Source organism: Chrysemys picta, chromosome 1, assembly GCF_011386835.1.
Source record: "Chrysemys picta bellii isolate R12L10 chromosome 1, ASM1138683v2, whole genome shotgun sequence".
Lineage (NCBI taxonomy): Eukaryota > Metazoa > Chordata > Testudines > Emydidae > Chrysemys > Chrysemys picta.
Genome location: NC_088791.1, coordinates 244,537,925 through 244,550,815, shown reverse-complemented (window position 1 = coordinate 244,550,815; position 12,891 = coordinate 244,537,925). Strand labels below are relative to the sequence as shown.

General features: G+C 40.3%; 1 protein-coding gene across 6 annotated transcripts in view; it reads left to right on the top strand.

Annotated features, from left to right (window-relative positions):
* Window positions 1-1,614: 1,614 nt before the first annotated feature.
* Window positions 1,615-12,891, top strand: part of TMEM255B (transmembrane protein 255B) — a 117,642-nt gene continuing 106,365 nt past the window's right edge. For all 6 annotated transcript variants that reach the window (XR_010600432.1, XM_065591789.1, XM_065591772.1 and 3 more), the window contains exons 1-2: window positions 1,615-1,848; window positions 10,279-10,421. Coding sequence is in view for 5 of the 6 variants with exons in the window: in XM_065591789.1 (XP_065447861.1) it covers window positions 1,788-1,848; window positions 10,279-10,421 (204 nt within the window). In the remaining variant the exon portion in view is untranslated. The remainder of the gene's footprint in view (window positions 1,849-10,278; window positions 10,422-12,891) is intronic.

Genomic DNA, 12,891 nt, shown 5'->3' with positions numbered 1-12,891 from the left:
GTATTCCAGGAAACTGGGACAGAAGAAATACTACACTGAAAATTCCAAATAGTTATTGCAAGTGGAAGAGCATATTAGTTCAAGCAAAGCGTGGTTGGCATTCTGTTACTAAATCATTGACACCAAGGTCGTATGTCATAACCATTGCCCTCAGGGTAAATCTTATAGAAGGAACAGAAGACATGTAAACAAAGCCAAGCAGGACACTGACTGTTTATTGAGGATGTACAGAATGTTACTGATAGATGTAAAACATGTACAGCCAGTAAGTAAAAACACCAAGAGCGTAAACATAGGCTCCAGTTGGCAGATTCACTGCAGCAGCTGAAAAGGGCAAGGCAGAAGGATCTGTTTTGGGAACACGAAGTAAATGTGATCAGAAAGCCATAGAGGTCCAGAGACAATAGTTCTTGACAGATGTCCAATAAAAGACAGAATAACACTTTCATTTGCCAAGGGCATTTAAGTTTTTTTACTTTGACATCCATTGTACATATTTCTATTTGTGTTTTGTTAGTGGATTCTGTTTATTTTTATTATTGTTTTTGGTTGATGTGTTTTATTTGCAATTGATTTAAAAAAATGGGTCCCGCAGGAGAGATGTATTAGCTCTAGTTTATGCAACTTTACTGTGTGTGCAACCTTAATTCACCACCATTGTGCTTATTCATTAGAATACAGTCTTTAATTACATGATCTCATGCAATATATTCCACAGGACCCCTGCCACCTTCAGGGCACAGGATGGATCAGCTCTGGGGATGAATCAGGGCTGCGTAGTAAATGAAGCTGCTGTCTGTAGGACCCCTGCCTCATTTGCTGCAGATGCTGGAAGGCGGGTAGTGAATGAAGTATGGGATTGAAGGATAATCTCAGGGGAAAGGCCATTGTATGCTGTTTTGGAATATCGAATTTCACCCTAGCTCTGCCACAGAGTCACTATATGAGCTAGGAATGACACTTAAACCAAACATTTCACAGGTGGCCATTAATTATTATTGTTCTTCATTTTTCTGGATGCCTGACTTGAGAGCCGGGGTTCTGATCTGCAGAAACGCTGGGCAGTGCCAGCTGTGCTTTAAAGGTAGGGAATGCTATATACTCTGAAAAATCAGGTCCTAGGTGTCTCAAATTCAGCACCCACAAATAGTGGATACTTTTGACCTTAATCTTACTGAGCGAGCATGTAATTAAAGAGGATCATATAACATAAAGGTGAATTATGGGGGATGGTGAATTAGGGCTCTCCAGGGAATCATAATACTAGGCATTTCCTAACTTTGGACTGCTTGACTTTGTACCTCTCACAATGACCCTTTAACACTTTTTGTGTGTGTGTGTGTGTGGGGGGGGGGTTCTTAGCGCAGGGCAGCAGCAAAGTTAGGGTAACACCCCAGGGGACATTCACCCCATTTCTCGCAGCAACCCCCAGCCCAGGGAGCTGCAGCCCCATCACTGCAGGGGGCAGAGGAGGAGCCGTGCAGTTGGCTGGGAGCAGGGCAGGGGGTGGTCGCTGGAGGGTACAGGAAGGCGGGGCGAGAGTGGCACCCGCGGGGCGGGAAGGAAGAGGCCGAGCGAGCGGCTGGGTGGGCTGCGTCCCCCCGGCTCCGCAGCACTGAGGAGCTGGAGGTCAGTGAGGCGCCCTCGCTCCTCCCTCGGCTCCGGCCGCTCCTCCCCGCCGCCTTCCAGACCGGCGCTGCGGGGCTCGCCAGCGGCTGGCTCGGTGCCGCGGGGCAGGGGCAGGGGCCGGGGGGTGGAAAGCAGCCAGGCAGCAGGGAGCAAAGAGGATGCAGCCGCCTCCTCCCGCCACCCCGGTGCCGGCTCCTTTAGCCGTGTTGGATCCTACAGGTAAGTCCCGGCGCTGGGCACCGACAGCAGCAGCGGGCGGCCCCGGCCCGTGCCCAGAGGCAGCGGCAATCCCGGGCACCTTCGGGGCTGGGCTGCGGGGCAGAGGGCGGGTAGCTCCGGGCGATGCTCTGAAGTTCTGGGGGCTGCTCGGTTCGCCCGGAGGCGGGGCCCCTGGCAGCTCCCGGGGTTTTGCTGGTGCGCTTCTCAGCTGTGAACACGCTCTGCCTTCGCCTGACCAACAGCTGCTTAACCAGGTTTCGTGCTTTCTCCAACGTGCAGTCAAGCCATGACTTTCCTGCCCTGAGAGAGCTGCAGTGCACATAAATCTACTGGGGGGAAATGAACTGGGAAGGCTTCTCCCCCCCCCCTCAGCTCCCTGTCCCCCAAACCCTGTAGCTGTGCAAGGAGTCTCACGCTGCTCGGAGAGTTGAGACATCACCAGGCTTTTTTTTTTTTTTTTTTAATTCGGTTCGAAAACCGTTTTTAAATGTAATTTAGGTAGTTACAGTTACTCTTATGGTTATTCGTTGGTTGTTTAACCAGCCATGGACACAGATGCTAGGACTCACCTATGTAGCTGATACACTGAGAGCAGTAAACTTGTTGAGTATTATTAAAATCTGGATTTGACATTTCTGATTGCAACATTGTGAGGATAGCATGAAAGTACTATTCCCCACCCAATATTGCAAATCTTAATTTTTCACAGGGAAAGATCTGTTCCCTGGTAATCTCTATGGGATACTGATTTGCCTGTTCATTTATAAATGCTTGCACTTGCAATGGAGGAAATAATTTTCTGCTCAGATGAAGCCCAATTGATCACCTTCTTAAATAGCAATCTAAAAACATATCACAGAGTGCCTAACAACTGAAAGAGCAATAAGGAAAGAATGTGGAGATAGGTAATTCAGTTTGACATATAGAGTTTGTCTTTTACAATTTTAGTTAATACTTTTAAGGTTAAAAAAGGAACCTATTCTATGAGATACAATACAGTACTAGGGTTATTGGTGGGTTATAATAATCCCTCTCTACAAATTAACTCATTGTCAAGTGTTAAAATTCTGCTCTTTCTTGTCACTCTCCTTTATCACATTGGTACATTTAAAAACATTTTAAATTTATTTTTTCCATTTAGCTGTTGCATTATTTTCATGGAATCGCTGTAAGGATAATGTAATATAGAAATGGACTTTGTGTATGTATGTAATACATCCTTTTCTCTCTTTGCTGAAAATATCCTTTTCTCTCTTTGCTGAAAATTAACAGTTGCGATGCTTGAGCAGTTTAGAGTGCCAGCAGCTCAGGGTACAGCATTAGTTTTGGCTCTTTTCCACTTACAGATGGTTTATTGCTATGATGGGAGTATACAGTATTCAGTAGTAGAAGCAATTCCACTCAAACTTTTGGCTGGTACCCTTGTAATACCCACATGACAATTGGTTTTACATTTTTACATTACAGTTGTAATTGAATGCCTCATTGTTAAACTAGTCTGTCTCTGAAAAGCTTTGTTTTCTGTTCCTAAATGTACAGGTTTGTTTCCTCTTCCTAAATGTGTCCTGGAAAATGCAAATGAAATGTAAAAGAGAGGTTCAATATTTGATTATTCCCCCAAAGTTCCTTAAAGTTAAGATAATCTAGAAAATATCAGTGGTATATGGAGACCTTGCCTTTACCCAAACATCAGGACAGCAGTCAAAAAGGATGTATTAGACCCTTTATATTTTTATGTGGCAGTTTTGAAGAAAACAGGGAATAAATGGTCATAGCAAAGATTTATTTAGGATATTCTCTATGTGATTTAAGTATTTATTCAGTTAATCTGTCATTTTAATCATTGATTAGCTAGTCACTTAATTATTTATTGGTGAAACAATTGTTGCCAAAGCAATGAAGTCATAGTGATACTGCACAAGATCACTTACTATAGCTACAGTATTAAGATATTTTTTTCTTAAGGTCTACTCAAAAACTCAGCAACATTTTTTAAAGACTAGACTGTTCAATATACTCATGGGTTCTACAACACAACTACATAATAGAGACAAGAGTCAGATAAAAGCTGCTAGCTTGTGCCTGGAAACGAATGCAGATGCATATGGTTTAGTTAGTTTTAGCACACTGTTTCAGTCAAGCGTTTAATCAGAAAAGAGGAAGTAATCCCGAAAAGCAGGGCTGATATCTTTTTTAAACTTCTCAGCCCATCACATTTAGTTTTAGGAGGCAATGTAGGATTAGTTCAATGTCATTAGTATAGCACATTTTTAAAAATACACAATGCAAAATATAGCCAAGGAAGATATGGCATTGAAGGGAAGACTGGAGTAATGAAACATAATTAATTTAGCCCCAAAGACATACAAATCTCATTCCTTAAATATTAGCTTCATAGCTACAATATATTAGTTGCAACGCTTATATTAGCCCTTTGATGTTATATGTTATGTTACACAGGGTTAACTTGTATTACATGATTCTTTGTAACATTATGTAATGTAAAACATTGAAAATGTAACCTTTTCCCCTTACAAATCTTTCTCCTATAGCTCAGGGATGTTAATATACTAGTCTCTTCACATCTACATCACCTTGACTAGAGCAAGGCGACAAAATGGTGTGGTGTTGATCTCCCAATAAGTGTGATTTGTGCTCTGCACTTACTCCCTTGCCAAATTCACTCCCTCTTATTTTTCCCGTAGACTTCCAATTGGCCTGTTTGCAGGAGACTGTTCATTGGTTTTAACAGGAGTACTTGCATTAGCAAAGCAAGGTGGATTTAGACATTTTGAAGTTGGACTGTAGATTATAGATGGCTTTTCTAGCACTGACAAGTCATGCCTCACAGGTCTCTTTCTCTCCCCACACCTTCCATCACAGACTCACTCCATCCTAAAGTTATACCTACCCCTTCACAAGCCTCACCTTTCCCTGTTCCAAACCCATGCCTCCACCTCTAGGGTTGCATCATTTCACTCTGGCAGAAACTGAACTAAGGTCTTCCCACCAAATCATGCATCTTTTGTCAACGCGGACACACTCTTCCCCAAATAGACTTCTGCTGGCTGTTGTGAAAAGGAGTCCTCCAGTGTATTTCCCTCAATTCCTGATTGATTGATTGACAGGGGGTTCTCTGACTCTGTTTCCCCATCTCTAGGGTGCTGGGAAGGGTTTGAATGTCACTGTGTTCCCTCTCTTGACTCAAGGAATGATGATCTGTACTTCTTATCCAACCCAACTGCTGTATGTGTATGTAAGCTCTATGTGCCGTTCTCCTCCTGTCTCTGAGCTGCTCAGAAGAGGAGATTCTATTTTCTCTTCTCTGTGTCCTGATGGCTTTCTTTCTCCTTCGATGGAGGTGGGAGTAGTATGGTTTAGGTCCTCAAATAGATACTTAGCCTGATAAACATTTATTAGGCAGAGCAGAGAGTACTAGTGGGTTATTGCTTTTCTTGGGGAATTTAAGACCATACCTGGTGGAGCACGATCAGTGATGTGGAGGTTAGCATTATCTGTCTATCTAATCTATCTCTCAGATTTTTTTTTATAGTATCACTGTGGTATCTATGCTTTGTTATCACATTGCCAGCCAAGATTGTTGAGGAACATTACCATCACAATGTAATGCTGGTAATAATTTGTGACAGTCCTCATTTGATTCTTGATTAGAGCCGGGTCTCTAGTAAAGATGACTCTACTGAGAAGACTTTCCTTTCATTTACTTGATTCTTGGAATGGTGAAATACTAATAGAAAAAAATGGGGAATTCCAGGGAGGGACAATTTAATATTTTACAATTCCAACTTGAGTAACTATGCATCAGTTAACAGGGACTGACTAATTGCTACTGAGAGTGACTTCAGCAATAACAGGTTGGACAGTTAATGGGTTTGATGAACAATCTCCTGTCCTTGCAGGGGCAGCTGCACTGAAGAGGAATTTGCCCCTAGGAAAGATGGCAGCAGTAGTATCTCATTCATTACCTAGTTGTTCTAAGGGCAACTTTAATTCATGGCTGACACTCCGTAACAGCCCTTGCCACTAGAGACTGACTGAGGTGTATGCTGAATCAGACCCTAACTATCTTCTCCCTCAGTACCACAGGGATTCAGGCGAGTCTCATCTTATGCACATTTAACATGCGCGAATTCAGCTTTGTGCGGTTGGCAAAAACAGAAAGGAAAAAAAAAAAGAGAAAAATAACAATTTAAATACTGTACCTGTAGTGCAGGTGATTCCGCTCGCCATTACACTCAATGTAACTTTGACTATGCGATTTTCGCTTTACGCGCTGACAGTGGAAAGTAACCCCAGCGTAAGATGAGACTCGCCTGCACTTCTGACTGAGTAATTTTGAATTGTTTTGTAGTTGAACACTTCCTGCCCCACAATGAGTAGCTATATTAAAAGAAAATCCCAAACATATTGCATCTGCCCTCTAAAAAGCAAACAAAAGCTATGGAATTTTTTTTTTTTGAAAATGGCAGCACTGCTGCAGTCAATAAAACAGTATCAAAAGGGAAATAATAAAGCTTTGTACTTGTAGCGCTGTTCATTTGACGATCTCCAACTGCTTTACAAATAAGTACAGGCAAAGTACAGAGTTGAGGCTCTAAACCACACAAATAGTTAACATTATCTATGTATGTAGTTCAGGATGATAAGCATTACGTACATTTAAAATATTCATATTCTGTTAAGACAATATTAAATTATCTCAGTAAACACCAGGGTTGCCAATAAACATTACAGGCTAGGCTATTGGAGCATTGGAAATGCTGAGTCTCACAGGTGAATTGGATAGTGTTCTTTCCCTGCAATGTTTATGGAGGCACTTGGTATTGTTGAGATTGTAAAAAGTCTTCATGTATTCTTTTTTTTTTTTAGGCAAGGCCATATGTGCTGCCTTAAACTGATGCATGCATGTCTCACTGATGTAAAATTATACAGAAATTTTTCAAAACTGTTTTGTAGTGTAAGTTTTACAAGTCATTTTTTATTACTGGGAATTTTACAAACACATACAGAATTTTGAGGCAGGATATGATCTGTAAGCCAAATTGTGTAGTAGATTACACATACTAAGGTCCATTTTGAACATAAAACATTCTGTTTTAGTTCTTTTTGGAAACTACTGATTCTGAGGAGACCAAATGATTGAGATTTCATTTTATTTTCTGGTGTGATTTTGCTGGCTTTGGAGTGTCGTATGGAAGGAAGATTCAAAATTCAGAACACTAGTCTGACCCTCAAGAATGCTGGTCACATTGAAGTTTTGCTCCAGTTCTTTCTTCTTTGAAATGAAATGTTGTTCTTGAATAGTAGCATTCATTGAAAATCCTTTGCTACAGATGTGCCTATAAAGGTAGCAGACTTTTAAGATAAGAGAGCTTTATCAGGGTAATGTGACTATCCTAATTTTGTCCTTTGAATCACAGTATTTCATATGTAGTTTGTGTACATTATGCATTCACATCTACAGGTGTTAGTAACGTTGTCAAGTTCTTACATACACAGAATTAATTTAGATATTTATCTCCCTCTAAAGTTCCTTCCACCTTCTCTTCCTTATCTGGTCAGTTTGCTTGAGGATTGGTGTGTGTATGCCTCTGGGGAGGAGGGTATTAGTGGGAGCTTTCTTTTCTCTCTTGGCTTGTTCTTTGTTTTTATGTGATATGTTGGCTTGAGGGCAGGGGAATTAAAGTTCCCACTCCTCAAGTATTTGGGCCAGATTCAATTCTGCACCAAGATGCACTCAGCACTGGAGAGAGGTTGGAAGGGAGTTGAGGGGAGGCTTAAGGAGGGAAATAGCATGTCAGATGAGAATTGCTGTAGGAACTCTGCTCTCTCCTTGGCCCTGTCATGCCCTCTTCCACCACAACATACATCCTATTCTGGGGATAAAGGAGGACTCGCATAGAGCCTGGCTCTCTTTAAGATAGTTGAGAATTCTCCTCCACTAGGGGAATTCTCATCTGGCAAACTGTGGCCAGATTATGTCCCCTTTGCGCTGCTGAGGTGGTGGAAAGAGGGCAGAAGTGAGGCTGAGAATCTATCTCCTTTTCTGTTTATCTTTTTGTGAGAGAGTGGTTTTTTTGTTGGTGTAGATTAGAAGATGACTGTGTGTGGGAGGTTATGGTGAGCAAAGGCACTGAGGTTTACTGAAGACTCTCAGGGTGAAATAAAATCAGAAAATCCCATTGGCTTCCATTGAAAAATACTTGAGCAGTATAGATGGAATGACTAACTTAGAAACCTCTTGCAAGCAGGCTTGACTGGTTAATGCCTGATCTGTTGTTACTACGGCTCACACTTGATGATTCTGAAGTGCCATGTCATGCAAATTTGGCATGTGGTTGGATGAAGATGCTTGGCTGGTTCTACACAGATATTCAGTGATCACTAGCCTCAAGCAGAATAAAGAAGTGGGCCAATAGCTGTGATATTTTCATGCTTCTTGTAATGTAGGAGTTAGTCAACGATGGAGATGAGTTTGTACAAGCATATGGCTGTTTTGTATATCCATGGGGCTATACCAAGTTTTGTGATTGCAGAAGGCCTCATAGATGAGTATAATAAACTGGTGCTGGCAATGCAGTTGAAGTCCTCCTGGATTAGAATCCTTGGGAATTTTCAATGTACGTTTGGACAGCAGATTGGATAGTCTGGTCTGTGTGCTCCTTGAAGTGTTGGATTGTTTTGATTTTTTTCCCCACAGAGGCTTGAGGAGTGCTCTAACATGACCAGCCATATGCTTAAATTGGGTCTGCAACTATCTCAATATTTGGTGTTTTTCTTAAAGCCCCAGCTCCCGGAGTCACGGGATTATGTGAGAATCTCAGCTTTCATTTAAACAAAAAGTTTCTAGTCTTTATATTTTCAGAGAAAAAAATTGAAAAAGTGAAATCTAAGCATTCAAAAACAAGAAGGTAGATAACCGCATCCCCCAACAAATATATATATTTTTAAATCTCATTGTTTTTAAGACAATTTTTGACTTTGGGTGGCAACCTGACTCATGATTTTTGAATGTTTGAGGTTGGCCATACTGGGTCTGCTTTAGATTCTTGGATTTGTAGATTAGCCTGTTGAAAGATCTGACCATACCCTCATGTATTTCGGTGCATGGGTTATTCCATACTTCTCTCCTTCCTTACCACCAATGGACCACCATAGATTAAACGTTATTGCCAAAAGATGAACCAGATGGGGCACAAATTGGGGAGGAGATGACTGGAGTCACCTGGATTAATTTCTGATTGTCTGTTGTTGTTTTTTCTTCAGTAAAGTAGAGCACACTTCATACTGAAGAAAATATTTGACACGTTTACTGGTTCTGTTTGAGAAATATTAACAAACATATCTCAGTTTTTATCTATGTATTCATAAAAAAATAATTGATGAATTGGTTTGCAAACTGAATCTGTTCTTTGGTGTGGGATTTGAAATTCAAAGACTGAGTTGTGTTCCTCAGTTTTACTTGGTCACATGAGCTACATTGTATTGCTTCTGTTCCCTGATTGGCTCCTTGTTTGCTATTTCTCCCTCTGATTCCTTTTTTTCACATTTGCCCACAGTGGACTCCTTCTCTTTGGTTCATTTTGAATGTTAAGAGGGTGCATTTTTAGATGGCTATAGTGATTTATTGTATTTTTTTAAAATATGTTTTTACAGAATTTTGGTGAGCTATGGGCAGGAGCACTATAATAATTATTTTAGAAACCTAGAGTTACAACTCAAAGATACACTTCTACCTTTCTACCTCAAAGTTAAAACAACAAAATGATAATAAGGTTATTATTCGAGCTGGCTGACTACAGTAGGATTATCTGCAATCTTTTACTCCGGGATACCTGAGTCCAAATCGAGATGAGATTAAATAAATTTCACAGAACTGTTCCTGTTAAATAAAATAGTATATGTATAATATATCACAAATTCATTAGCTGCAATACAGCTTTACTTCAGAAGATACCAACTGGTTTGCTTACCTGATAAATATAAAGAGAAAATTTATTTTCCTGACAACACAGCAGAGCTTCTGCTAATCTTCTTTAAAAGTCACATATTTATGTGTTGTCCACATAGAGCCAAATGGGAATTTTGCCAAGGTAAGGATGGTTTGAGGTCTGCAGAATTGGTCTACAGATGTGAACAACAACTTCATTACAAGTTTTACCACAAATAACTGAAAAAATTGTCACTTCAGCTTAATAAAACCCCATCTTGTATGTGTAAACAATATATTATAGTCTGCTAAGCTCCAGCTAATCTTTATATAACTTAAGATCCTCTCTCTGCTGCAAAATATTATCCTTTGTTGGGAGAAAGGTTTAAAAAATGAATTAATTGGAATGAGCTTTCATTTCATATTTGTACTGCCAAGATTGCAATGAAAAACTATTTTATATTTGTTTCCCCCAACAGGACAGTTTGCAAAACGAAAGAAGACTTCTCTCTGGTTCACAGTTTCTCTGCTGGTAGTGTCTGTGTTCATACTGACCATAGGACTTGCAGCTACCACAAGAACAGAAAATGTTACCGTTGGAGGCTATTACCCAGGAATCATTGTGAGTAGAGAAATGTATTTTAGATTATCCGTTATTACCAATACGCTATTATGGCATAGACACAAGCAACCACAATTGATGAAGGAAATTTCAAACTCTGTTGCATTACTGGTGAGGGAAAACCTAAAGTGCATAATGTTTAGATCTAGTTCTATTATGTTTGAGATTCAGATGTAGGCCCTAATCCCGCAACTTGTGCATGAAGGCTGACCACTGTGCCTGCGTGGATCCTCACTGAATTTAATGGCTTTCTGCACAGGCACATGGACTCAATTTCAAGAATGGGCCATAATTTTCTACTGTATGTTAGTAATGACTTTCAAATCACTTAATTCATTATCACAGCCTTGATTCTTAACTGGACTTTTAAATTATCATTTAGTAAAAGAGAGATTATAAGTACCACTAAATACTCTGCTTTTAACGACTTCAAAAGGTAGTTTAGCAATAACTTTAATTTCATTGACTTCAATAGGATGGATCATTCACTTGCTTAAAGTTAAGCAGATGCTTAAGTAAACTGTTGAATTGGGACCTGAATGATTACAGTGTATTATTAGCTCTTGTTCATAATATAATCATACATTTTAAGAAAAGGGATGAGTATCTGTTAATACTATGCATAAATTTTGCATTGCCAATCGTTATTTGTAAACTACAATTGTTCTTTCTAATTAAGTTTGCTAATATGTTAAAGTCATGCTGAGAACATATTTGTTGGAAGGATTAATTTTAGGGTAATAATCTATATTAAGTGGTGTTTAAAAATGGAATTAAAATCAGTTCCAGGAATAAAATTTTAAAAGACTGCATTGTCCTTGGATCAGTTAAAATATGTAGACTAATACAATGGCCTAGTCTTTAAATAGTTATTTATAATTGTAATTAAAACATTTTAAAAATAAACTTTCTACAGTCATTCCCTTGGAGGAAATTTAATGGGTAATAAAGTTCATGTGCGCAAAGCAGTTAATTATAGCAATTAGTTTATTTTAGGGAGAAAATGTCTGTGTATTAAACAGAAAAATATTTCTCTAGAGCATTTTTTAAAAATTAAGTGTTATAAGTTTTTATTTAATAGGCTGATAGAATAGCTAGAAATGTTCAGAATGATTTGCAAACGAAAACCTTTTAATAATGAATTTTCCCTCTATTTCGTTTTAAGGCTGTTAGAACTGATGACATTTTGTAAAAGCATGGTCATATTTTACACATTTGTGGTTGATCATTGTAGTAACCGAGAAAGAGCAATGATTAATACATCAACGTCACCCTGTATTGATACAATTACAGCTTTTGATAGTGTGAGATGGCAACAGCTTCAACTCCCATTGACTTCAGTGAGAGCTGAAGAAGCTGAGCGCCTTGCAGAAAGTATTGTCTAAGAGGAGTATTAACATACTGTGATAGACCCAGGCCAGTTGGGTATAGCAGAAGGCAGATATACTGGCCACGGGATTAACAGTTTTCTGTTCCCTGACTGACCAGAGCAGGGGCTGCTCCAGGCTAATGAGAACACCTGACTCCAATTAACCTGCGAAGAGTCAGGTGAGGGCATTAAGCTAATGTGACCACCTGACTCTAATTAAGGCCCCGCTGATACTATAAAAAGGGCTCACTCCAGTCAGGCAGAGGAGAGCAAGGGAGCCAGAGGAGAGGAAGTGCGGCTGAAGGGCTGGTTAATGAAGACACCCTCAAGTTATTGGTAAGAGAGCCCTAAGGTAAGGGTGAAGAAGGGAGAAGCAGGAGAGCTGTGGGGAAGTGGCCCAGGGAAACTTAGCAACTCTGGCAGTGAAAGGTTGGCTGCCAACAGCTGCTACCATTAGGGTCCCTGGGCCGGAACCTGGAGTAGAGGGTGGGCCCAGATTCCCCGCAACCCACCACTACAGGAACACCTACTGGGAGGGGAAGTCAGGCGGACAGGAGACTAAACTGTTCTAAAACAAGCCCTAGGGACAACAGAGACTGTGGGAGTTCTCTCACCAACCTCCTTGCTGGCTTATGATGAAAAGGGCTCAGTAGTCTGTAACCCTGGCCCTAGAGAGAGAAGGGCTACGTGGAGGGTCACAGAGAGCCACTGAGGCTAGCATAAACCGCCTAGAAGCGCAGGACCCACAGGGACAAGGTCAGAGCTCTGCCACAATACCTATTCTGGTTCCATTTTTCCTTCACTAGTAACATTTCATTCACAAAGTCTGACTGAGAATTCCTTTCCTGCTGTGTGAATGCAGCATACAATACATAGATTTATGGTGCATTGGCTTAGGAAGATCAGAGCAGCTGAAAATGAACACATTTGTAAGGGAAGATTATGGTTTTTCATTCTTGATGTGATAAACTAAATGTTTGTTTATATGGAGCAATGAAAAAATAAGACCGCTTGTGAAGAGAAAAATTTAAATTGGAATTAAAAGAAGAGTGGTGGTGGCTTGCTCCTATGGAATTCAGTAACAATGCTCTTACTTCAGTG